Raw genomic sequence first — 27,292 nt, 5'->3', positions numbered from 1 at the left:
ATTTTAGCCAAAACTAGATGGGATGTTTTACAAGCTTGCTCTTCTGGGTGTCATATTCTTCAAACCAACCAGAAAGCATGTCAAACACAAAATTTTCTTGACATGTTCTCTGATGTCTACCCTCACATGCACAACTCATCTAAATCTGGTAATATTAATTTTAATAATAATAAAATCACATGCTACTTGTTAAGAGAGAAGCTTGCTCAAGAAGGCACTGATTTAAGCAAACTTTTATTGACCCCATTAAACAAAACAGAAGAAAAATTTACAGTAATTGTTGTGGACTTAACTAATTGCCTATTTATTAATGGATAGCAGCAGTTTTTCAAGGTACACAACCTTAAATACTAGTTACAGATAACATGTAGAGTGCATCCTCATCATTGTAACTAGTAACAATTACCAAGAACCAGCATAGATATATGATTATTGATGTAGGCAAAATGAAACGGTGAGACTTATTAGGTTCTATTTTTTGCATTAGCTGCAGAAGGGTAAGAAGCTAGTTGGGACTAAGGTTGCATTCAGCAACCTTTTCCCAGGATTTGAGAGTTTTGTCCTCAGTATCTGTTTTGTACAATGCAAGGCGACTTATCTGGAAGCTCAGGCTACTGATGCTTTCATCCAGCATATTAGCTTTTTCTTGAGCTTTCTTCTTCTCTTCTTCTGTGAGGTCAGCATAAAGGAGGCTTAAGTGTGGCATGTATGCTACAAGGAAATGACCAACACAATGAATGTCATAATAGAAGGACAAGTATAAGTATTTGATCCCATTAATGCTGAAATTGAATGATGATCAATTAAGCCTTTATATATATAAATATCAAAGCCCCAATGTCTCAATTATCAGATAGGATAGTAGTTCTCTCATCTAGAGTATATATAGTTCATCAGCTCAATTCTCAAAGACAAACAACAATTACCAACCACTGGACAGACTAAAGCAATGACATGAATTCAAGTACGCATTCCATCAAAGAACTTATGTAATGTTAGGCTCGATCAATTCGCCCCTTTGGCCCCTCCTTAACACCCCTTTCCATTCTCAATTGAAACTTGTAGCAGTCAAAATGTTATCTTTACTTGCTTAGTTACTCTACCTTCAATAATTTGAACCATCTCTGCACCTGAATTATATAAAAAAACCCTAAGAAGCAATATTTACATACTTTTTCCCTCTGAAATTTTGAAACACAGCACCAATGGTTTTGATTGACAATTTGACAGTTTTCCAGGCAACCATGAACTTTAAAATTACCCAATATAGATATGGGTTAGTGTAGTGAATTTTAATATTAGCAAGTACTGGAGTTAATGAAATTTTTGGGTGCCTAAAGTACTTTTACCCCACTATGACTAGATACCTGATTCATGCCATTAGACATAACTCAGATTGCCAAAGCTGTTGGACAAAAAGGCAACAATATTAAGCAGTAAGAACTTACGTGTTGAGCTCTTGTAACCAAAATGGCTACTACAATGAGCACTAGTTTCCGCCACCTGGAGAAAATTTCACAAAACTCTTACTTCAACTACCCCAAAAAGGAATTGTTCTTTAAATTATAGTAAAAATGAAGGAAACCCAAAGAAAGTAAGTGAAATGGGGAATTACCTCAGGAGTGGGATGAAGCAACAAAAAGATGCACTGATAAAAGAAAGTCCCGGTAGCCACACGATCGACAGTGGCATTATAAGCCTTGCGGCCATCACAAGCGGACCAGAACTTGGCCAAGGCATCATCAGCGGTTAAGCTGATGGCCCCAACAACCGTGACGTGGGGCTCGAACTGTGGCCCGCCGAACTCGGATCTTAAACCTTCCATCAACTTCTTGACCCTAGCAGTAACGTCTTCGTGGGGCAGTGCCCACACCGAATACACATCTTTCTTGACTACGGCTTCGGGGGTTCCCATGGAAGTGGAGCGAGCGGAGAGAGAGTAATTGGTTGGAACTTGAAGGCTTTTGGAGATTGAATATGGGTTTTTGAAGATGGAGAAAATATGGGTTTGGGGTTTTAAAATGGCAACTTGGGCTAGGTGGCACATTGGAAGAGCATATGCTCTTTGTGTTCCCAGTGGCGAGACCCTGAAACCTGATTCCACGGGATAATTCTCCAGAAATCTATTTCTATAATCTTAGACAAATACATATTCTACTAATGTCATAAACATTTTGAAAACTATTCGAATACTTTGAGATTTGATAAAAAAAATTCATTTATCTAGAAAATAAATCTTTACAATTACCTAACATATTGAATATCCTCTTCCAATATTTATCTCACGTCCTGAAGTGGGTCAACAAGAACAATCAATTGAGTCCTCATATCTCTTACCTCTTTAGTTATTGGATTGCCAACCTTACTGCTATTTCTCAAAATATGTCACATTTCACCTACCAACCCTTGGAAATCCATTCATGAATCATTCAAACTTCGGCTATAATATTGACCGCTGCTAGTCCATTGCATAGGGTATCAATTAGCAAAGCATTAACACTTTCTATCTCTACGTTCCAAAAACCTCGTGACCAGGCTAATTTTAAGCCTTCCATCATTGTCTGTGCCTCAATCTGAAAAGTATCTAACATACATGTCACCATTTCGAAACCTACCATCCAGCCTCCATTGGACCTCTTATTACTCCGCCAATGGCCGCCTTCAATTTATTCATCAACACCGACCCATCCACATTAATTTTGACCAATTTAGTACCTGGCGCTTGCCAATGTTCCTTCATTATGGACGTGCTAGCCCATTGATGAACATGACTCTAAACTTTCCACGACTTTGTCCATGCCTCTGCCATAGCAATGAGATCTCTGCAATTCCCTCTTGAGTGGTTAAAAATGAAATCATTAAGATTCTTCCAAAGGAACCAGCTAACAATGGCATAGAAAGTAGCCCATCTGTCCTTAAGGAACCTTATGTTACCTTCATTCCTAATATTCTGTATGACTTATTTCAAAAGGTAAACTAAAAAAAGAGCACCATCTGTCCGTAGGTACTACTTATTTCCACACAATCTAAGCAAATCCATAATCTCTTGCAACATGAATTGCATATTCTACTTTTCAACCACACCATTCACAAAAAAAGAAACAAGGTCATACCTTTCCTTGATCTTTCTTTATTGGTCAATAGCTAATCACGAGCAAGTAACCAAAGGAAAACTCGAACTTTTTGCGGTGCCGCCACTTTCCATGTAAACCTGTCACTTGTAAGCGAGGTTGAACTATTAGAAACATTAAAGAAATTATACAACTCGAAAAAGGAGAATTTTTTGCCCGAAAGCCACCGTCATGTTAAACAATCTGAGTTGTTATAGTATTCACAATACACATATGTTTAATATGTCATTAGATAAGTGGTTAGTCAGTTAGAATTTGTTAGGCTATTCTGTTAACAGCAGTTTAGGCTTCTATTTCCTATATAAACATGTATTCTAGCCAGTGAAAGAGTAGAGTTAAGTTTGTTACTTTGAGAATACTACTTCGTTTCCTTCTAAAGAATTGTTTCTAAAGAGTACCTTGATTCTTCAGTATTCTTTCATGGTATCTTTCGCTTGGTGATCCTTGGGCATGACTACTACGCACTCTGCTGACTTTGATTCTGCGGAGCTCAATGGCTCGACCTTTCTTGGTGATCGGGTGGTTACGTCGTTCCCTCGCCATGATGTTGTGAAGTTGGACGAAGCCTTGTTTGTGCAGTGGCAGCAACAGATCTGACATACTCTTCGAGGCTACGATCTGTTTGGCTTGCTTGATGGCTCCTTGACGGCTCCGACAAGGTTCATTCAGTCATCTGATGGAGGTCTTATCGTCAATCTCGTTGTGTTGGTTTTTGATCAGCAAGATAGCTTGCTTACTTCTTGGCTTCTCTCTACCATTAGCCCGTCTTTCTTGTCCTCCTTTACCGATGTTAAGACTGCTCATGATGTGTGGCTCATGGCCAACAGTCTGTTTGCGGCCGATTCAAGCACGAAACAGTCGTAATTGCGACATGAGCTTCACTCCCTTCGGAAAGGTAGTTTCTCGGTTCGCTCCTATGTGAATAAAATCACTAGTTTGTGTGCTTTGCTTGCAGCCTCTAGATCTCACATCTCGGAGGCCGAATGCTCGGTGGTTCTTCTAGCGGCCTTTCATCTGACTTCGACTCGATTGTTTCGTCCGCTTCCCTCTCCTCGAGCCTCTTGCCATTTCAACGTCTTGTAGATGCCTTGATTGAGTGTCCAAGAGGTTCTGGTTGCTGCGAATACAGTGGAGGGCCCGTCCCTTTCGTCGATGGACAGTTCACTTCGTGGAGGGGGTCAGTTCTCTGCTCGTGGTCGTGGACACTCATTCCATTCCCGTATTCAATGTCAGATATGCAATCGTTTTGGGCACTTGCGTAGCACTGCTATTATCTATACCATCGTGATGAACCATCTCCGGTTGATACGTCGGCGCCAAGAAGGGGTGGATTTGTTCCTAGGACAAATGGGAGAGATGATGAGCGCATGAAAGATATGGGGTTAAGTCAAAATTGGGGGATTGCTGGTCAAAATTGGAGGCCTCACCCTTGGCCAAATTATGCAGGAGCTAGCTGGGTCCCATGAAAGACACATGTTGGGGCTAAAACTTATGGTTTTAATCCATTTGTTCCATGTGGTGATGGGCTGCCTACTAATGTTGACCAACCAATTTATGATAATGGGCATGCGGTTGGCCCAAATCAAAATACTATGGGAATTAATCATGGTGATACATCCTTGGGCCACTCTTCTGGTCAGGTGGCTCCTCGGTTACGTGGGCCGATTAAGGCTCATCCACATGATGGCACATTTGTACCTGAGCCGTCAGCTAATTGTGTTGGTATTGACCGGTCGTGGCAGACTGTTCATGAGGCCCCGTGGCGGACGAAACCACGAGCTTGTGTGTTTAATGTTGATTCGTCACCATATCCCTCGTCTCAATTTGTTGGGCTTCCGCCTCGGGTTCCTGAGTTACATGCTTCGGATTACTCTGATTCTACGAATTATGCTTCGAATTTTAATTCCACTAACTCGTATGTTCCATTGCCAGTAGGGAATGCGTCCTGGTGTCCAGACTTAGGGGCTACCCATCATGTCTGTCGCAATGATTCCAATTTGCATGGATCCACTCCGTATTCAGGTAATACTTCCCTCTTAATGGGTAATGGCGTCTCCACTAAAATTATGTCTGTTGGGAATGCTGTTCTACCTACGACGCAGAAGTTACTACATTTATCAAATGTGCTGTGTGTGCCGAGTATTCGGAAGAATTTATTGTCTGTATCTAAATTCGCTACTGATAACAATGTGTTTTTTGAGTTTCACCCCTCCTATTGTGTGATTAAGGACATCCAGACACGGGAAATCTTACTGTGGGGCCAAGTTCATGATGGACTATATCATTTCTCGGTCAGTTCGAGTAGTTTGATTCCTTCTGTTAATAGTGCTGCTCTTCAAGATTGTTCTTCAAACACTGATGTTTTTAGTTTGTGGCATAACGACTGGGTCATCCAGCTGATACTATTGTAAAAAATGTTCTTGCTAGTTGTCACATTTCTTGTAATAAAAGTCACCTTACTGGTGTTTGTGTGGCTTGTCAGCAGGGTAAATCATATAAGCTACCTTTTTCACGATCTAATACTAAATATGTTGATTTGTTTGAGTTGGTAGTCTCTGATCTCTAGGGACCTGCTGCTGTTCCTTGTGAAGGGAATCTCTATTATATTTTGTTTATTGATATGACTAGTCGATTTACCTGGATTTATCTGATCAATCGGAAATCTCAAGCTGTAGAGTGTTTTAGTAAATTTCAGAAGATGCTTTTCACTCAGTTTGGCAAGCATATCAAGCAATTTCAAAGTGATTGGGGTGGTGACTTCCGTGCCTTCTCTTCTGTCTTAGCTAATCAGGAGATTCTTCATCGGGTTTCCTGCCCCTATACGTCTTAACAGAATGGTGTTGTGGAGCGTAAACACCGACATGTTGTTGAGACTGGTCTCACTCTTCTGGCTCAAGCTAATCTACCAATGGACTACTGGGGTTATGCTTTTTGTAGTGCTGCTCATCTCATTAATCGATTGCCCACATCAGTTTTAGAAGGGAAGACCCCGTTTTAGTGTTTATTTAATTGCGCTCCAACATATGATCATCTTCGGGTGTTTGGTTGTTGTTTTTTTCCATACCTACGACCATTTGGTAACCACAAGCTCAAGTTTCGGTCTCAACCGTCTACGTTCCTGGGGTATAGTCCGCATCATAAAGGTTATTTCTGTCTCACGCCAGATGGAAAGGTGATTGTTTCTCGTCATGTCGTGTTTGATGAAAATAGATTTCTGTCTTCACTATCTACTACTTCCAGTGACCAGTTACCTCTGAATACCACTACGTATGTACCAGTTGTTCGATCGTGTATTTCTAACAAGATTCGTCCAGACTCTATTATTGAGACTTCTGTGGATAGTTCTAATGGTGATAGCATTCAGTCTAATTTTCCTGCTACGGGTAGTGTTTCTCCGTAGAGTTCCACTTCCAGATCTGCTGATAGAGAAGAGGTTCCTTCTACTATAGTTTCTCCTACTGCTCCTCCTGATGTTTCTCTTGTCTCTGTTATTAACATGTATGCAATGGTGACAAGATCTAAAGCTGGGATATTTAAACCTTGAGCCTTATGTGCGGCCAAAGTTGAGGTTGAGCCATGTACTGTTGAGGAGGCCCTTAGCCATCCAGACTGGCAACTAGCCGTTTAAGCTGAGTTTGCCTTACTAGCTAACTCGACTTGGGAGTTGTGTCCTCTCCTGTCTGGCCAGAAAGTAATCGGTTGTAAGTGGTTGTTTAAGATTAAGAAGAATCCTGATGGGACGATTAGTTGTCGGAAGGCACGATTGGTTGCCAAGGGGTGCTCACAGGTACCTGGTTGCGATTTTAAGGAGACATTCAGCCCGGTAGTCAAACCTGCTACCATTCGACTCATCTTGTCTGTTGCCATGACCAAGGGATGGCATCTTCAGCAGGTCGATGTCAATAATACCTTCCTGAATGGCGATTTAACTGATGATGTGTTTATGCAACAACCTCCTGGCTATGAGCAGTTTGGTCCAAATGGTGAACGGTTAGTTTGTCGGTTGACTAAAGCTTTGTATGGCTTACGGCAGGCTCTTCGAGCTTGGTTTGACAAATAAAAACAGTTTCTTGTTTCTGCTGGGTTTACGGTATCAAAGTCTGATGCTTCATTGTTTGTTCGGTTGTCTTCTGATCATACTATCTACGTTCTTGTTTATGTGGATGATATTGTTATCACTGGAAGTTCAGTTGATGAAATTAATTGTTTTGTTCAAATATTCCACAACCAATTTGCTCTAAAAGATATAGGTGAGCTTCATTATTTTTTGGGCATTGAAGTTAGTCAGTCTTCCTCAGGTAGTATTCACCTTTGCCAGCGGAAATACATCCGTGAACTCCTTGCTCGTAGTTCTATGACTAATACCAGAAGTGTTCATACACTGATGATAACCTCTTCTCTGCTATCTAAATATGAAAGTGAACCTCTTGTTGATCCAACTGAATATCGTAGTATTGCTAGAGCTCTTCAGTATATCATTTTGACACGACCAGATATTGCTTATGCGGTTAATCGGGTGTGTCAGTTTGTGCATGCTCCCACTACATTACACATGGTAGCATTGAAACGTATTTTGCAGTACTTGTCTGGTACACTATCTCATGGTTTGGTCTTTCGAAAGTCTGATCGACTGTCTTTGGTTGGCTATGCCGATGCAAATTGGGGACTTGATTTTGATGATCGCCGGTCTACTACAGGATATTTTGTGTACTATGGTGACAATCCTATTTCTTGGTGCTCTAAGAAACAACAAGTTGTTTCTCGCTCTACGGCCGAGGCTGAATATCGGAGTTTAGCCACAGCTGCTAGTGATGTTACGTGGCTGGTTTCCTTATTGACAGAGTTAAACCTTAGTTCAGTTGATCTTCCGACAGTGTAGTGTGATAATTCTAGTGCTGTTGCTGTTGTAGCTAACCCGGTCTTGCACTCTAAGTTCAAACATGTTGAACTTGATCTATTTTTTATTTGGGAAAAGGTCGCTCATGGTGAGTTGGTTGCTAGCAAAGTTCCTGCATGTGACCAAGTGGCGGATGTTCTTACTAAACCATTGTCCGCTTCAATGTTCACTCAATTTTGTCGTCGTCTTCGGGTCGTTCCACTTGAGGAAGTTAGGTGAATGTTATAGTATTCACAATACACATATGTTTAATATGTCATTAGATAAGTGGTTAGTCAGTTAGAATTTGTTAGGCTATTCTGTTAACAGCAGTTTAGGCTTCTATTTCCTATATAAACATGTATTCTAGCCAGTGAAAGAGTAGAGTTAAGTTTGTTACTTTGAGAATACTACTTCGTTTCCTTCTAAAGAATTGTTTCTAAAGAGTACCTTGATTCTTCAGTATTCTTTCATGAGCCAACATCCCAAGTAGTGTTGAGCACCAAAATACGATCCACCATCCCTTGAGGAAGAACTAAAAAAATTCATTTATCTTTTTGACAACTTTATATTGTTTATTAAATATTATTTTACTTATTTATTTTATACTTCTTATTTATATTCAAATAATATCCGGTATCGTAACTAATATTTGATATCACATATGTTGCATGTGAATATAGGTATTTATAATTTTAATATCTCTTTCGGATGTATAATTTTAATAATTGGTTTTTAGGTTGCATGTGAAATTGTGTCAAATAAATATTTGATAAGAATTTTAACCACTAATCTGTGTAAGTCAAGACTATTTTTGTTAAAGAAGTATGCATGTATAATGTTTAAAAGATGAGCATGGTACATATATATACTTTTGATCTTTACAAAAATTATGTTAATAAAAACAATTTAAAATAATAAGATATTTTATTTATCAATAACTGGCTTTTAATAAATAAATGAAAGGCACAGTAATCGGTACCGCCAGTTGTAAACCACAAAAAGTCCCAACAACTAGTTGAACTATTCATTTGCCCTTTACTACGCTAATCCTAAAAACCAAAACCTCCAAATTTCCACAATTAAAAAAATCAAGATCAAGGGGTTTTGATAAAAATAAAAGCACGTTTCATTAGGGCTAAATTGTCACACCCCAAGTTTGGCGAATCCGAGATCAAGGTGTATAGTTGTGAAGTTATCTATTTGGCGTAGTGTAATATGCCAATTAACAGTCTTCAAGTGTGTTAGAGTTTGGCATAGTATATTCGATGTAGAAATGATTAAGGATTCTGTCACAAGTTATTCTACTGTTTAAGAAAATGATATGATAAGAAAAAAAATAAGCCTGGCATGGGTTATGCCAAATGTATAGTACGCCTAGTTTGTCTAAGCACTGTGTAAATTTGGTTTTGTAATGTGACCTGGCTAGGAGCCAATTGAGTGGACTGGTCAAATAATAATTGTACAGGATCCTCATTTATATTTCTATCGGATATTCTAGGCCCTTTATGAGAACAAATTCTGGATAAAATCGACATTTGTCAAGTTCTACTAAGGGGAAACTAGATATATATATTGTGAGAAGGATTAGTCGAGATGGTTTTTTCTTCTTTTAAAATATACTTTATGTTTTTTCGTTTTAAAACTTATAAGTTTTCTTCTTTGGAAGCTCAAGTTCCACTAAGGGGAAACTGGATATATATATTGTGAGAAGGATTAGTCGGGATGGTTTTTTTTTCTTTTAAAATATACTTTATGGTTCTTCCTTTTAAAACTTATATGTTTTCTTCTTTGGAAGCTAAGGATTTTGAATTAGTGAGTGAATGTTCCACCTCTCGGTAAGTCAAATAGCTCTGCATGTTAAGTTTTTGAAAGAATAAGGCTGTTAAGAAGCTTATGAATAGTAGGTTATGAATACAAGACCTTGCATGGGGGTTGTCTATGATTGACATGTTAAAAATTTATATGCAAATAGGTTTTAATGGTGAATCTATGTTCTTTAATAGTTGTTGCTACTGGTTTGAGAAAGGTCTTCGAGTTTGGAGTTCAAGCTACAATTAAAGTGAGTATCAGGTGAGTGACTAACCTGACTCATGCAGGTTAATTTAAAAGACTAAATGTATATGTTAAGATCACCACAGATAACTGGCAAGTATGGTAAGCCTAGTAATGTCACTGCATGTTCGTCTTGGATGATAGTGAATAAATGTACATATATAATGTGTTGTGTAATGGTAATGCATATGAATATCATGTATAGAAAGGTGAGTTTTGTTAAAAGAAAATGAGTAAGACATGTATGAAAATGAATTTTTGTAAGTATATATAGGTGTGAGCGAAGTAAACATTCAATTGTGATGCCTCCAGTATGGCAAATACATTGCTAACTAGACTAATTGATCACGTTGTTTTTAAAATATCCATGGTGATGCCTTTAGGAAGAATAAGTTTAAATTGGAAGATGACGATATGAGGATGTACAAGTCCATGTGGTTGAAACCCATGTCATGATATGATGAAATAAATACTTATGGTGATGCCTTCTGTAATATGTAAACCAGACTGGCAGATCACAACTTGAAATTAGGTATAAGTTCATGTGGCTGAAACCATGGCAACTTCTGTGAAAGTCTGTCAAGACAGTAAACATGTGATTTTGAATGTTTCTTGTGTGGTGTGGTCTACTAAGCCTTTGTGGTGTATTCTGTATTGCCCTTGAGGTGTAATCTGTAAAGCCTGTATAGCATGGACTGCTATGCCTTAGTGGCGTATTCTGTATTTGCCTTTGTGGAAATTTTGTATGGTAGAGGTAGTAGAAACTGGTTAGCTGTTTATGTAGTAAGATCTAGATATATTCTGAAACTTCTTCGATAATTAGTTTTATGATCAGAATCTGGTGAGTTTGAAGATAACTTAGTTGGTTTGATCTTGTAATAAAATTTGATAAGCTTTAAGGGACGTATTCGTACATATAAATGGTCTAAATGTCCGTTGTAATGAATTCATTTTTGTTATGAGTTGGTGATGTCTAAAATTTGGTATCCGAAATTTTGAATGGTTTCTATGGTTCGTTTAGAGACTATTGGGACTCTAAGATGTTTGTCAATTTGGACATACTTTTGTGACATGGATGTTGGGAATTCTTCTAAATAATCTATAGTGTTACATTGTTAGAATGAGTTTAGTTTGGATTGGAATCAAGATATGATCTGGTTGGTAGTCTGATAGCTATTCATCTCAATATTGGATTTCGCCAAATGTGAATTCAGATAGTAAGTATTCACCCGTGAACAATATTTGTGAGTAACCCTTCTAGGAAAATTATTAAGTGCTAATTTGAAGAGAAAATTCATAGGAAGTGGGCTCTATAGAGATATTCCTTTGAGAAATACCTTTTTTGTTCTAAGAAGAAGAAGATTATAGAATATTTTTTGGTAAGGTCTAAAGTCAGCCAAGTAGTGAAGTGAAATCTGGTACATTAACTATGGTAATTGGCATTTAAGTGCAAGTCTGATTCTATCTAAGTGTCCTCCAAAACAGAAATGATATGCTAAGTATGGAAACTGACGTATAGGCTTATATTTGATAATGTAAAAGTATCTTCCCAAAGACAGAGTGGTGTTTCAAACTCTTAAGATGAGGAATTCAACTTGGATGATTTCGTGGTAAATTATATTAAAACTCACTAAGTATATGTGAACTTATAAGAATTGTGTTCATGTTTCAGGTGTGGTTGTATAATTAAATTTGCCAGCAGAGACCAAGCTAGGAATGTGCCAGAGGAACGACGAGTTGGGATATTATGCATACAGGGAACCTCTTAGGAGTAGGACGTATAGTAAACTGCGCTTTAAAGGAAGTTTGTTTATAACAAACCTTTGGGTTGTAATGTTTTGTATGATTTTAAGAATCTATTGTATTCATTGAGCGTTCTCTCTACTTTTTTGATTTGAAAAACCTTTATTTAAATGAAATGAAATATGTTAAAAAGCTACGCCAAAGATTTAAAAATTGTGCTAAGTGTTTGTATGTGGTATCATTTGGTAGGTTGGATTTGGTGCCCTAAGTGTAGTATACTCGTCTGTAAACTTGTAATTTTTTTAAAATAGATTGATTAATAAAATTATTCATGAATTAAATTAATATACTTTGTATTATTATCCTCACATGATTTTTGCACGCAAAGAAAAGTAGAAGCAAATGTTGTTCATTGGTTATCTAAATGTTTAACTAATACTAAGTGGGATTACTGTTGAAAACACTCGATTTGAAAACGGTTTATTTGCATAGAGGAAAATTAAAATTTTGAAAACCAACCCGGTTTGTGATATTTATAGCAATAAACATTAACCAAATATGCACCTGTGTTTTCTGAAAAACAAAGCCTTGACGATTTTCAACTTTCAACTGAATGATCTTCTCTATTATTCTTGTATCACGAACTGCTTCGAGTGTGGGCTCGAATCAACTGAATCAAAACACAGAACTAGAAAAAGAATTCTTTTTAGGGTGAAAAAAATTCTCTCTATTTTTATTCTGGAAAAATATATTTAAAAGTTTAGAATAAATTCTCTCTATTTTTGGTAGAATAACAATCTCTCAAAAGTTGTCTATATAGCTCTATCGATGTCATTTATTTATAGGAAGAGTAGGTAGAAACCTTGTAGAGTTGTAGAGGTTTATTTTAAATAGAAAAAAATATTCTACTTAGAGTTGGAGAGGGGTGAACAACTCACCATTGTGTTTCTACTAGGGTTTCCACCCCTTCATGTTGTATGAGGGGTTTTGGGCCTTTCTTATATCGGGTCCAATTATGAGTACTTACTAAGCCTTTTTGATCCTATTCGCTGTAATGTGATCTAACCCAATTCATTTTTTCTATTTCCCAAAATAAACTTTAATATTTACATATTAAATAATTTTTTATCTCAATTTTACTCTAGTAAAATTTTGACGATTTTACCCCTGATAAAATTTCAAGAAAATTCGTTCAATATGTCACAACTTAACATGAATGACCAAATGGTTTATTTTCATTTTCGGGCTTCAAAATAGTCCAAAAGCATAAACTCATTCTTCCATCAGTTTTTAAGTAATCCTATATAAGATTACAAGTTTCCATTTCCATTTTTAGAAACCTACATTCATTTCCAAATGATTCCATTTCTCCATTTTAGAGAAAACCATAACTATTCCTTAATGTTTCTCATTTCCCTTTTTTTTATTCATTTCATTCATTTTTATTCAAGCACACAATTCATTTCTGGTTTCAACGTGCTAGTGGAGGGAACGATTGGACATATAAAGTTGAGTATCAAATGATTTATAATTAAGTTCCAGCTTTTTGCTTATCAATTATAAACTCATTTAGTCACGAAGTTATTCCACTATAGTATCGTGACTAAGCTCTCCCTAACGATATACCATTACGAAAGCAACTACTTAGCGCTCGTCTAATAACCTTGTCATTAGTGTGTTACCCTTATAGGATATCCTTGATCTCTTTGGGATAATATTCGTTCTCCCAATATGATCCTATTTTATCTCATGGTAACCATTACATCTTCTTTTAGGAAAATTCAATCACTATCAAATAGTGGTCAATATATCCATCATAAAGACGAATGACCCATGGCCTCGTTTGCTTTTCATCAACCATGTAATGCCAATGAGAGGATATAATTTACCCATGTTTTGGGCTATGAATTCCACTATTGTGAATGATACTACATACTAAAAAAGTCGAACACCCAATGCACTAGCTTTCGAGTCCTTATCTATTTGAACTCAGGCTTTTACTTAGATCAAAGTGTATGAATCACGCATACATAGTCTGCGATCCACTCAGGATTTAGGTATGCCACACTATGAATGTCACAAGTAAATAAATCCATAAATGGATTCAAGATCTATTCTACTTAGGTCATTTTCGATGTACTTCCAGTCCAGCCAGTCCAGTCAGTCACATCATGTCTCTATCTTTTGGAAGTCATCCACTCTGATGCCTAAGACAAGACATCTCCCTATTTGGACTTGATAAACAACAAATTAGTCTTTCAATCGGTTTGCTCATTTTTTTATTAGACTAATGACATGTTTAGGTTCATTTACTAATATAATTTGTCTTTCTATACTATGATCCGACCACGTAATACCGTTAAGTATTAGTTTACACAATAGACAACCAATGAGAAACATTTGCCTCTATTTTGATTTGCATATAAAAACCATTTTAGGACAATAATATAGATTATATTAATTTAATTCATGAATAATTTTATTAATCAATCCGTTTGAAAAAATTACAAGTGTACTTAAACGAATATACTACACTTAGGGCACTGGATCTAACAGTCTCCAACTTGCCCTAGTAAAGTAGATGAGTCATGTTTTGCATTATTGTACCCCACTATATGTTTTCCAAAGAGCTCTCTAGCTATAAGAGTCTTGGCTGAACAAATCCCCGGGGTATTTCCTCATATGCAATCTTTGACTATGTCTACCATTCCGTCAAACACTATTGTCTTCCTATGTGTTTTGTCCTTATATGGTTAATTCGATTTTAGCTATATCCACACTACTATAGTGTCATAATTTTTTCATACCTCATATTCGGCCCTCTGTCGTGAAGTTAGTAGTGCAATCCTACTTGACACTTGTTTACACTATGGACCCACCATCTAGGACAAAAATACAGCCTGATGTCGATTTCATTGAATCATGACATGTTTGGAAGTTAGAATCAGTATATTTGACAGGAGTGAGATCTTTTCTAGAATACACAAGCGTATAATCTATCATTCTCCGTAAATACTTGAGTTTATGCTTAACACTAGTTAGTGCCTTGGTCCTAGATTTGTCTGATATTGACTTCTCAACCCCACTGCAAAAAGAACCTTTCTCGTGTTCTCTTTTTCTTTCGTTGTCTTAGGACAATACTCTAAAAAGAGATAAAATTCTAATACGGAGGGTTGAATTCCCTTCTTCAAATTGGTCATTGCATAATGCTCTAATATATTTTCTATGTATGAAGCCTGAGACAATGCTATCACTTTGTTCTTTCAATCCTTTAGTATTCGAATACCTAGAACAAAATTAGCTTCTCCTGAGTCCTTCATGCTAAAATGTTAGGTTAACCACAATTTAATCGACGACAATGTCCCTACATCATTTCCAATTAGTAGAATGTCATCAACATATAAAACGAGAAAAACCACTTTTCCATCCCCTAAACGTTTGTAAACACAAGTTTCATCTACATTTTGCTCAAATCCAAATTTCTTGATCACTTGATCAAATCTTTGATTCCATGGGCAGGATGCTTACTTGAGCACATATATAGATCAAAGTAGTTTGCAAAATTTATGCTCGTTTCCTTTAGTTATATATTCGATGAGTTGCATCATGTATATGCTTTCTTCAAGATAGTTGTTCAAAAATATTGTCTTGACATCCATTTTTTAGATATTGTAATCAAGAGCCACCGCAATGGATAGTAATATGTAGATTGACTTGATCATGGCAACTAGAGAGAAGGTTTCTTCGTAATCTAAGCCTTCTTTCGAGTATAGCCTTTTACTATAAGTCTGGCGATATAAGTTTCCACTTTTCAATCCGTATATCTTGTCCTCTTATAGATCCACTTACACCCTATAAGTTTTATCCTTTCTAGTAAGTTTAAAAGTTCCCACACTGAGTATCATAACATAAGGGTGACAGTTGCAGATGAAATCCGGATGTAGTCAAGGTCGTATCTGAGGACAACCTTGTAGACTCGTTTACCAAGGCTCTACAAGCTAGGAGTTTTAAAAAACACATAGAGAGCATAGGAATATGGAATATGGCTCATTTACTTAACTAATGCAAGTGGGAGATTATTAGATCTGGTTCCCTAAGTATAGTATGTTTATTTGTAAGCTTCTAATTTTTTCGAACAAATTGATTAATAAAATTATCCATGAATTAAATTAAAACACTTTGTATTATTGTCCTTACATGATTTTTGCACACAAAGAAAAATAGAATCAAAATTTTCTCATTGGTTGTCTAAATGTTTAACTAATACTAAGAGGTATTATGTGGTCGGATCGTAGTACAGAAAGATAGCTTGTACTAGTAGATGAACCTAAACATGTCCTTAGTCTAATAAAAAATGAGCAAACCGATTGAAAGACTAATATGTCATCTATCAAGTCCAATTGGGGAGATGCTTTGTCGTGGGAATTAGAGTGAATGACTCCTAGAAGATAAAGATATAAATTTGACTAATTGGACTGATTGGACTGACAGTACATCGAACAGGACCCAAGTAGAATAGATCTTGAATCCATTTATGTATTTGTTCACTTGTGATGTTCATAGTGTGACACACCTAAGTCCTGAGTGGATGACAGACTATGTATGCATGACTCATACACTTTGATGTAAGTAAAAGCCTGAGTTCAAATGGAGAAGGAACCGAAAGCTGGTGCATTAGGTGTACAACTTCTGTAGTATGTAGCATCATTCAAAACATCGGAATTCATAACCCAAAATATGGGTAAATGATATCCTCTTGTTGGCATTACATGGTTGATGAAAAGCAAACGTGGTCACAGGTCATCCGTCTTTGTGATGGATGACTTGATCACTAATTAATAATGATTGACTTTTCATGAAGAAAGATGTAATAGTTATCATAAGATAAAATAAAATAATATTTGGAGAACGGATATTATCCCAAAGAGATCAATGATATCTTATTAGGGTAATACACTATTGACAAGGTCATTGGACGAGCACTAAGTAGTTGCTTGTATGTAGTTGGGGAGAGCTCAGTCACGATACTATAGTGAAATGACTTCGTGAGTAAATAAGTTTATAATTAATAGGTGAAAAGTTGGAACTTAATTATAAATTATTTGAGAATCAACTTCATATGTCCAATCAATCCCTCCGCTAGCTCGTTGAAACCAAAAATAAATTATATGTTTGAATAAAAAAATAGAAAAAGAGAAATTGGAAACATTCAGAAATTATTCCCATTTTCTCTTAAATGGAGAAATGAAATCATTTTGAAATGAATGTAGGTTTCCAAAAATAGAAATGAAAATGGAAATGAGAATTGAAAATTACAATCATAGAAATGATTACTTAAAAATTGGTGGAAGAATTTGTTTATATTTTTGAACTGTTTTGAAGCACAAAAATGAAAATAAACCATTCAGCCATAGTGAACATGTTGAGTTGTGACATATTGAATGAATTTTCTCAAAATTTTACCGGGGGTAAAATCATTAAAATTTTACTAGAGTAAAATTGGGATGAGAAAATTATTTAATATGTAAATATTAAAGTTTATTTTGGGAAATAAAAAAAAACTAAATCGGGTTGCATCACATTACAGAGCATTGGGTCAAAAAGGCCCAAGAAGTACTCATAATTGGACTCGATGTGAGAGCGACCCAAAATCCCTCATATAACATGAATGGGGCAGCAACCCTAACAGAAATATAAGGGTGAGTCACTCACCCCTCTCCTACTCTAAGTAGAATGTTGATTTTCTATTTAAAATAAACCTCTACAACTCTACAAGGGTTCTACCTTCTCTTCCCATAAATAGATGGCATCGGTAGAGCTATAAAGATAACTTTTGGCATATTGTTATTCTGCCAAAAAATAAAGAGAATTTATGCTCAAATTTTAAATATATTTTTCCAAAATATCAATCTTATCGGTTTCTATTAAAGCAGAGAATTTCTATTTTCATACCGAAAAGAAAACTTTTTCTAGTTTTGTGTTTTGGTTCAATTGGTTGGAGCCCACACTCGAAGCAGTTTGTGGTACGAGAAGAGTGTACAAGATTGTTTGGTTGAAATTCGTAAAACATCAAGGACCTATTTATCTGAAAACTCAAGTACAAATTTGGTCTAAGGTTTATTGCTATAAATATCACAAATCGGGTCGATTTTCAAAATTTAAAATTTTCGTTGTGCAAGAAAACTGTTTTTAAATCAATTTTTTTCCAACAAGACATCCAAACTCTGTGAATCGGGTCAGGTTGAGGGTGTTACATAAATTAGGCATAAATGTTAAATTTTAAAAATAATTAAGTGATTAGGCTAATTTTTTTCCATATTTATTAGAATAGGCCAATTTTGGAGAGAGAGGGGAAAACATGTCCAGTCAGGTTTTTGTTTTTAGAGTTTGTTTATGGTTTGGGTTAGGGTTTTTTTAAGGTTTAGGATTTTAAGATAGTAATTTGATTTTAGGGTTCTGTTAAGGTTTTTAAGGGTTTAGGGATGGAAATAATAGGAGACCAATTTATTTGTGTTTGTGTTTGTGTTTGAGATAGACATTATGAAAGCTCAAAGGTATATACCAGTTGATAGTGATGCGGTAGTGCTTGAAGACCCATACATTTCATCTATCGTGTTAGGATGGAACCATTGCCTTAGAAGCCCATCATATGCAACTCAGGCCTCGAGTTTACAGTTCATATATTGTTACGAGTTGAAATATAAGTAGGGCTCCTAGTTGTCAGATGTTAATACGGGGACACGGTTTGGAGTATAACTTGGGACCCCACTTGATAGTGGTTATGCGTTCAGGGATTCAAGTCTCACCTTATTAGAGGAGGATGGCTAGTAAACCCAATACTGAAGTTCGAGATGGTAATCGTAAGGAAAAAGTCAAGGGCTTTCTAGTATAACCAACTTATTTTTTATCCATCTCCACCAAAAGCAGGATTAGTAACCTCCCTGTTGTCTAAAACAATGATAGAGTTGGAAAAAGAGCACCGTCAGGAGGGAGCGAAGGTGGTTGTGGAGAGAAGTTAGAGGTTAAGTTACGGTGATAGCGGTAGCTGGAGGTCGAGTCAAGGCAATAGCAGTTGTAGTTATTAGTAAGTGATTTAATCAAAGCAACCGCTATCGAGCTGAAATGATCTCTAGATTTTCTCCAACGTGACAGTTGCTCGAACCTTTACAGTGCACTTACCTCCAATTCCATCACTGATTTTGGACAAGAGGGAGGTTGACGATACTGCCTTTGGTGGTGATTGAGAAAAAGTAATAAATGGATTATACCAGAAAGTTCCTAAGTTTTTCCCCACGATTATCATGTCAAACTTACATATTAGTTTTACAAAGCATCCTCTTCTAGTGAGCCAGAACTTGAACCTATGACCGCATAACCACCATCAAGTGGGCTCTCGAGTCATACTCCAAGTCGTGACCGTATATTAATGTCCATCAACTAGGACTTGTAGTTAGACTACAACTCGTGATCGTATAAGCACCGTGAACTTGGAGCCTGAGTTACAATGAGATGGGCTTCTAATGTAATGGTTTCGTCCCAACACGACAGATGATATATGTGGGTCTCAAAGTGTCACCGCATCATTGTGAACTAAAATACACATTAAAACTAGCACATTAGCTCCCCCAAATAGAAATAAATATGTCAGTTGAAAATTTTAAAAAATTGAAAGTAAAATATAAAAAATGGTGTAAAGAAGTTTTAAGGGGTGAAAGGAAGTGATCGAGAGAGCTGATGTAGTAGAGGGAGAAAAACCCCCCATTTATATAGGGAATCAGATAGCATGAGTGAAAGAGGGAGGGAACTTTAAAACGTGCTTCTGGATGTATGAAAATACCCCAAGAATCTCGAGATATTTGAAAAATGGACAGTGATTCCTGTGATTCCCAAACTTTTTTTGGTGCTCCTCTACAAGTCGACCTTGTGCAGTACTTCGATGTATTGGGGTAGTGGCAGAATAGTTTGCCTAAACCTAAATTGGCGCATCACTCAATCAGATTCATGCATTTCCACCGTGGTGTAAACTATCAATGGCACCTTCACGTGCTAGATACTGGGATTGACCAAGAATTTAGATTAGTTGCATTCATGAATTTTTGGATCGAAGTATGGCGTCCATTCAAACTATAGTACAAAATAATAAAGTTTATTATCTACTCAATACTAATTTTAAAATCCTTACATAAATATTACATACTTAAAAAATTTTAAAAACTAACCTCGGCTCTCGATTAGTGATCTAATAGTAGCTGGATATTTTCAAGCTCCTCTAGTAGTCCCACATAATTCAAGCCATGGTTTTCACCTATTCAAATAATATTTTTTTTTAAAAAAATTGGCCTAATTAAATAATATTATGATAATTATATTATAGAATTAATTTTACCTTTCTACGAGTGGGAAAGTGTAAGGGTAGTTGGCACGGGGACATAAAAATGGTAGTCGCCATGTCCATGACTGTAGAAGGAGTACGTAACAATAATTTTTTTTTGTTGTATCGCCCAACACATTTCTCGGTAAAACGTCGCCAACACGGCTAACCCCTAATTGAGTTGGCCCGTTTCTTTCAAGTCAACGAGTTGTAGCAGCTAGCTTAAATGTAAAAGAGCTTGTGATTTATCGAGCATTAGAACACCTCCAATTAACCTCAGGATGTATGATCGAACGTGTTGTTCTCTTTCAAGGGGATTGGAACTCCCATCGAGATCTTGGAAATTGTCTTGCAACCATTTCATCTCTATCCGACCACTGAAAAACTTTTCTGGTGCCTCGCCTAACAGTTGCTCGCAAATGCCACTACATTCAACAATGACCACTGATCCCGTAATGAATGGCCCATCCACTGGTAAATTGAATTATAATTGAACATTATTGAGTGTGATTGTACACCCACTACATGGAAGATGGGATTAATGTGTGTATCTCGGGTCTCCATCTTTCCACCAACACCTAATAAGTGTAGGGTCTAATTTACACCCCCCCGAGCATACGGGGCACGTGCGAAAATCCCACAACTTCCAAATATGGTTTAATAATTCGCAATGGCCTTGCAGATAGATTGTGCATATGTGTCTCCAAAATCTGATCTTCGACTTACTTATAAAAAGATTAAATTCTAATCTTTTAACAACTTAATAATGAACTTAAATAAAATTATAAAAATTAAAATATTTTCTTACCATTTGCAATTGAATCGCGAAAATATGGTTGTCATCGAAACGAATAAGAATATTTTCCATTCCAAAATTAAATGAAGACGAACTTGGGAGAATTTTAATTAAAATTTTAGAACTAAATTCTTGAGAGAATTAAAAGAATAGAGAGAATTGATAGAAATGGATTTGAATGAAAAAATGAGGAAAAGATTTGGGTTTAAATAGAAATAAAAACTACCTGTATTTTTTCTATGGTCATTGGCAATTCGACCGTTGGGGGAGCGTACCTGTAAACTCTAAAATATTTACATATTTCAACACTCTTTTATGTAGATTTTATGCTAATTCTGAGTAAATAAATAACAGCTTCTGTGGTTTTCACTAAATTTCATGATATTTTATAATCTCCATGGGAATGTGTTAAAGTTTGTGAAATTTATGTTAAACAAATGTTTTTTTAGAATAATTGGGCTAAGAGAAAGGATGGTAGAATTTTTGTTGTATTTGAGTCTTAAACAGGTACAGGTTGGAAGGTTCAAGATGCAATCATGTGGGCTTCAAAATAACTTCATTCCAAATTCAATTACATGGAGGCCTAATATTGTCTAATTGTAGGCCCAAAATCATTCCACTTGCCCATTTTCCATGAAATAAAAATGGAAACATGCACTGCTAAAATTAGCAGGCCATAATTGACCATTCATCTCCCAAAAATATCAAATTTGACCCCAATCTCCATAAAATATAAATCAAAAACCATTCCCCTTGATTCTAGCCTCAAACCATCCACTCTTTTGCTACAAATAGCAATCAAAATCACCCCCTCTTTTACCATTCAATGGTCAGCCATATAAGGAGAAAAATAAGCAACTCCTTTTGCTAAAATTAGCAAAACACCATCCATTCATCCATATCTCAAGGGACGACACCTATAGGGGAGAAAATCAAGGATTCCCTTGCTAAAAATAGCAAAGGAAGTTGAGGCTTAAAGGCTATAAAATGAGGCTTTCACTTCATTAAAAAAAGTACCAGTTTTTAGAGAAAAATCTTTTGAGTGTTTGTGTCTTTCTCATGGCTTGTTAAACACTCATTTACCAAAAAATAATGCAATCCACTTGTACGGCCGTGTACACTTGTTTTATAATTAACTTTGCTATTAATTTATATTATTTTGTACGCTCATCAACAACATTTTTCTTTACTTATTGTTTACCAAATTGTTTTATAATTAACTTTGCAATTAATTTACACAACAGTCTCTGTGGAGATGATAACTCTTTACTTGCTACTTATTACTTGTATGACTGTGTACACTTGCACGTAATCACGCGACACAAGTTTTTGGTGTTGTTACCGGGGATTGTATTTTGTCATTATTTATGAAGATTGTTTTTCAATTTGGTTTGTTTTTATTAAATTTTTTTATAATCCTTGACTTTATTATTTTTTATTTTTTACGGTTTATGGACATAGACCGAATTATCGATCTATTGCCAATTGACCCAAAAATTGAATGCACTTTTAGGCAAAGAATAATGGAGTGATCAACCCAAAGACAAGTCGAAGAGATGAATCAAAATCCAAGAGAAGACGCAGCCAGTAATACTCAGAATCTGATCCTTGTTGTTGATGATGAATAGTGAGTTATTTGACAATATGCTGTGCCATTATTCAATGAACTCAATCTGAGGATTGCAAGACCCGAGATTGAAGCCCCTCAGTTTGAGTTAAAATTTCAGATGTTGCAAACAATGGGATAATTCAATGGGATGCTTACTGAAGATCTACATTTGCACATTCACTTATTTATGGAAGTAAGCGACCCTTTCAAGTTACTTAGAGTATCTTAATATGCCTTAAAATTGAAGCATTTCCCATATTTGTTGCGAGATCGAGCTCGAGCATGGTTGAATTCCTTATTGCTCGATTCTATATCCACATGAAAAGAATAGGTGAAACATTCTCCGACGAATTATTTTCCACCAAGTAAGAATGTTAAGCTTTGAAATTAAATTACTACATATTCGTTGTCTGATGATGAGTCCTTGTATGAGGCATGAGAATGATCTAAGGAATTATTAAGAAAATGCCATCATCATGGTATTCCTCTTTTCATCTAATTTGTGACTTTTGACAATGGTATCAATGCTCACACAAGAACAGTGGTAGACGCTTTAGCGAACGGAACACTTCTTTCAAAGTCATATAATGAAGCGTATGAGATTCTTGAAAGAATTTCAAGTAATAACTACCAGTGGCCAACTAATCGAGCAGCCAAAAAAAGAAGAGTGAAAGGATTTCATGAAGTCGATGCTCTTACATCTTTAGCAACTCAAGTATCTAATATGACTTCCATGTTTGAAAATATTATTGTTAATGGTTGCAATACTAACATGACAGGTCAACAACCAAGTCAGTTTGAGAATATCATGTGTGTATACTGTGGAGATGGTCATACATTTGAAGATTGTCCTTCAAACCCAAAATCTATATACTATGTCAGAAACCAACATCAAAATAGGAATGGTCCATGTCTACAATCAAACATTACAATCCTTCATGGAGAAATCATCCCAATTTTTCCTAGAGTAATTAAGGGACTAGTCTAGGTAATTCTTATATGCCCTCACATTCAAATCATTTGCCAAGCTTTTCTCAACAAATGAAAAAACCTCAGCCAACTTAGTATTTAAAACATATATTGTAACACCCCTAACCCGTATCCATCGCCGGTATAGGGTTATGAGGTATTACCTGACAAAACACAACTTGAAATTTACATCCATTTCATTTCATACTTAATATATTATTCCCATCAAATCACTCAAGCCATTCAATTTTAAAACCTTATAGCTAACATAATCTCTTTACAAATGATTTCATATCATATAACGAACATATATGTAGTCACATAATTCATAAGCAATAAAATTTAATTATATCATTTTACCACATAAGCATCTGCGCATATCCAAACTAATATAATTATTTCATTCCATTATTTCATACATGAATTATATAATCAAACAATCAAAACACATATCAATTTGACCATATCATAATCGACACAATATGCATTTTCATTCTACGATTAAGTTGGTTTATAACCTAAATGGTTATCTAACCAAATTTAAAGCATGTCTGAACATTACCGTTTCCCTATCATCAATTTGGCTAACAAATAAACAATCAAATCAAAATCCAAATCAAACATTTACGACCATGACATAAGCATAATATTCATTTGGTCATTTTCCAATGACTTAGCCGAATATAAACTTGCTAAATACATATGCTTATTCAAAGTCCACTTTCATTTTACTCAACCATATCTTACGCATGTAACATTGCATAGAATTAATTCCATACATCAACCATAATTTACATTTCATGTCAAACACTTCACAAGTTTATATATATATACATAATTTAACCAACTCTCAAATCAAAAACAAACATATCAACAAAAAATATAAATAAACTTGATCGAAATGCATAAAATTGAATATTAATCATAGCCATTTATTAATGAACATTAATTTCTTAATTAATCTATTTCCGAATTACTAAGTCATTTACATATGTGTCCTATTCGTACACCACACAACCAAATACATGGCAAAACTAAATAAAACATGTTTCACATATTTGTACATAGCATGGCTGAATCATCAATCAAATATATCCATTACCTAAATTCAACATTTAGCCGAATACACTCGTTAGCCAAATTAAACCATTACTATCAAATACAAGACATAACCAAATCATTAAAACCATGAGTAAAATAACAAGCATAATTCATACTTATGTACATACCATAACCTATTCAATCAAACCAAATAAAATCACCATTTGAGCAAAGCATATGAGCCAAACTTAATAAAATAAACAAGCCATTCATAATACATATATATATACTTTAGCCAAATCAACCAAACCACATCCAAAATCACCAACCATTTTTAATGGATACAACACAAATAAACTTGACTAAAATTTCATATACTTACATAACATATTAGCCATTTTCGCATGGCTTAATATATACACAACTATAAACTTAACCAAATATAATCTAGTCTGTACATGCCATAGGTTCAAGTTCAAAGTTATAAAGTACCAAAAATAGTCGATAGTGTGATAGACTTCTCTAATGATCCCCGAGCTCGTAACTAGCTTCCACAATCTATAAAACATAGTGTAAACATACTCACAGTAAGCTTTCACAGCTTAGTAAGTCATAAGCAAATATATATATATCTAAGAATGCATATTAACATTATATTAACAAGGTCAAATCAATCTGTTCTAAATCAAGGTACATACTCATGCTTGTAACTCATGAATCATCTCATAAATATTCACATTTTATAGTCATAAGACCGAATATAACCATTCATATATGTTTTCACATAAATCACAAATATAATATCACTTATACATAACCTTTGGCCGAATATACTTTTCATATACATATATATTTTCATTTGCATCATATATAATTAGAATCACATATCAAACAGTCAACTTACCTTATTTTCAAATAGGCAATTAACTATCCCATACCTGATCACTTTAGCTCAACTACACATTTGATCATAACTTATCATTGCCCGTTGAACCATTCGAATTTAAAAGGATACTCAGATAATCACACATATTGTACAATGCCAACGTCCCAGACGTGGTCTTACATGTAATCACATATCGATGCCATTGTCCTAGATAGGGTCTTACACGAATCAAATACTATGCCAACGTCCCAGACGTGATCTTACACGAGAATACATATAGGAAATCCTATGTCATGACATATGTATCCTAGCTATTCCTAAGGTTCGTACGGGGCTTTCGGACGTCGTAACTCGGTCGAATCAAATTCGTAAACATAGTTCCCAAGCATATTCATATTCGGCTACCACATATATACTTTCACATAATTCATTTGAGCATATAAAACTCGTGTTTATTTAAAATTAACAACATCTATTTGCTTATAAACTTACCTCGGACAACGATAATCGGAACGGGACGATTATTCGACTACTTTGGTTTTCTCTTTCTTTAGTTCTTGATCTAAACATATTCAAATTAAACTCATTCAAACATAATTCCATTCAATTTAGTCCAAAAACACATAAATGGGAAAATTACCATTTTGGCCCTGACATTTCATACTTTTTACAATATAGTCCAAATTGCACAAAACACAAAACATGCAAAATTTGCACACATCATGCTTAGGCCGAATGTTACCCATGCTTATACAAGTCCATACATTTCATTTATTTCACATTTCCATCCCTCAATTTATTATTTTTGCAATTTAGCCCTAACTACTCAAATTAATCAAAAATGCCAATATAAAACATATTAATCCAAACATATCTTTCATAATTCATCAACTAGCATCACAAAGCTCAATTATTCATCAATGTTATAACTCAAAATATTAATCAAAATCATAAATTCTAGCATGGGCTTTGTATTTTACACTGCAACGATCTAAAAAAACGTAAAAATTATCAAAAATTGAGCTAGTTACATACCTTAATCAAGATTCAACAATGGCCGAAACTTTGAAAACCTTATTCTTTCTATTTTCTTTTAACATTCGGTCATGGAAAATAAAATAGAAATGCATGATATTTTATTATATGTTTTATTATAATAACATATTTACCATTTTACATATTTAACCTTTAAACAAAACTATAAAACGATTATAATTCATGTCTTAAACCGTCCATTACTTTAAATATGGTAATATTGCATTATAAATACCTCAAATTAAAAAGACAACAATAATTCGACCCTTTCACATTTAACCATCAAATTTTCATTTTACGCCATTAAGCCATTTTTATTAAATCGACACTCAAATGACAAAATTAAAATACGAAAATTTCACGGATATAAATTCACATATAGTAAACACAGAAAATAATTTTTAAATATATTTCTAACTCGGATTCATGGTCCCAAAACCACCGTTCCGAATAGGGTCTAAATCGGGCTATTACAACTCTCTGCCTTGGGGATTTTCGTCCCCAAAAATCTTACTGGTGAATAGGTTCGGATAGTATTCTTTCATTGCATCTTCTGGCTCCCATGTTGCCTCTTCAACTCTGTGTTTATGCCGCAGTACTTTCACTAACAAAATTTTCTTATTTCGTAATTCTTTAACTTCGCGAGCCAAAATATGAACCGATTCTTCCTCATATCTCATATCAGACTTAATCTCAATCTCTGATGGATTAATCACATGTGAGGGATCAGATCGATATCTACGAAGCATTGACACATGAAATACATTATGAATCTTTTCT

The 27,292-nt window shown here is 35.3% G+C and overlaps 1 protein-coding gene and 1 non-coding gene across 5 annotated transcripts; both read right to left on the bottom strand.

Annotated features, from left to right (window-relative positions):
* Positions 1–218: 218 nt before the first annotated feature.
* LOC107962162 (cyclic phosphodiesterase) lies at positions 219–4,574 on the bottom strand. Of its 4 annotated transcripts, none has more exons than XM_016898426.2 (5): positions 3,530–4,574; positions 3,114–3,211; positions 1,616–2,822; positions 1,449–1,503; positions 219–711 (listed from the first exon to the last, which is right to left on the bottom strand). In XM_016898426.2, exons 3-5 carry the CDS (start codon positions 2,045–2,047, stop codon positions 506–508), a joined length of 693 nt encoding a protein of 230 aa, XP_016753915.1. In that variant the 5' UTR covers positions 2,048–2,822; positions 3,114–3,211; positions 3,530–4,574; the 3' UTR covers positions 219–505. The 4 variants fall into 4 exon arrangements, with proteins under 4 accessions (XP_016753915.1, XP_040971072.1, XP_040971070.1 ...); XM_041115138.1 differs by having other exon boundaries at positions 219–669; XM_041115136.1 differs by having other exon boundaries at positions 3,114–3,217; positions 3,530–4,536.
* An 18,383-nt stretch (positions 4,575–22,957) lies between these two features.
* Positions 22,958–23,064, bottom strand: LOC121231534 (small nucleolar RNA R71). The gene has a single exon (XR_005929592.1). It is a non-coding gene; the product is annotated as a small nucleolar RNA R71 (small nucleolar RNA).
* Between the last annotated feature and the right edge of the window lie 4,228 nt (positions 23,065–27,292).

The sequence above is a fragment of the Gossypium hirsutum genome, chromosome A06 (assembly GCF_007990345.1).
Source record: "Gossypium hirsutum isolate 1008001.06 chromosome A06, Gossypium_hirsutum_v2.1, whole genome shotgun sequence".
In the NCBI taxonomy this organism is placed as follows: domain Eukaryota; kingdom Viridiplantae; phylum Streptophyta; class Magnoliopsida; order Malvales; family Malvaceae; genus Gossypium; species Gossypium hirsutum.
The sequence above is the reverse complement of the archived record's forward strand: the minus strand, read 5'-3'. Positions and strand labels throughout refer to the sequence as shown.

Bases quoted from the DNA above. Each gene is read 5' to 3' on its own strand.
- LOC107962162 (XM_016898426.2), bottom strand. From the start codon at position 2,047: ATGTGCCACCTAGCCCAAGTTGCCATTTTAAAACCCCAAACCCATATT. The intron at 1,504-1,615 runs GTAATTCCCCAT...AATTTTCTCCAG, and splicing joins TGCTTCATCCCACTCCTGAG to GTGGCGGAAACTAGTGCTCA. The intron at 712-1,448 runs GTAAGTTCTTAC...ATTTCCTTGTAG, and splicing joins TGGTTACAAGAGCTCAACAC to CATACATGCCACACTTAAGC.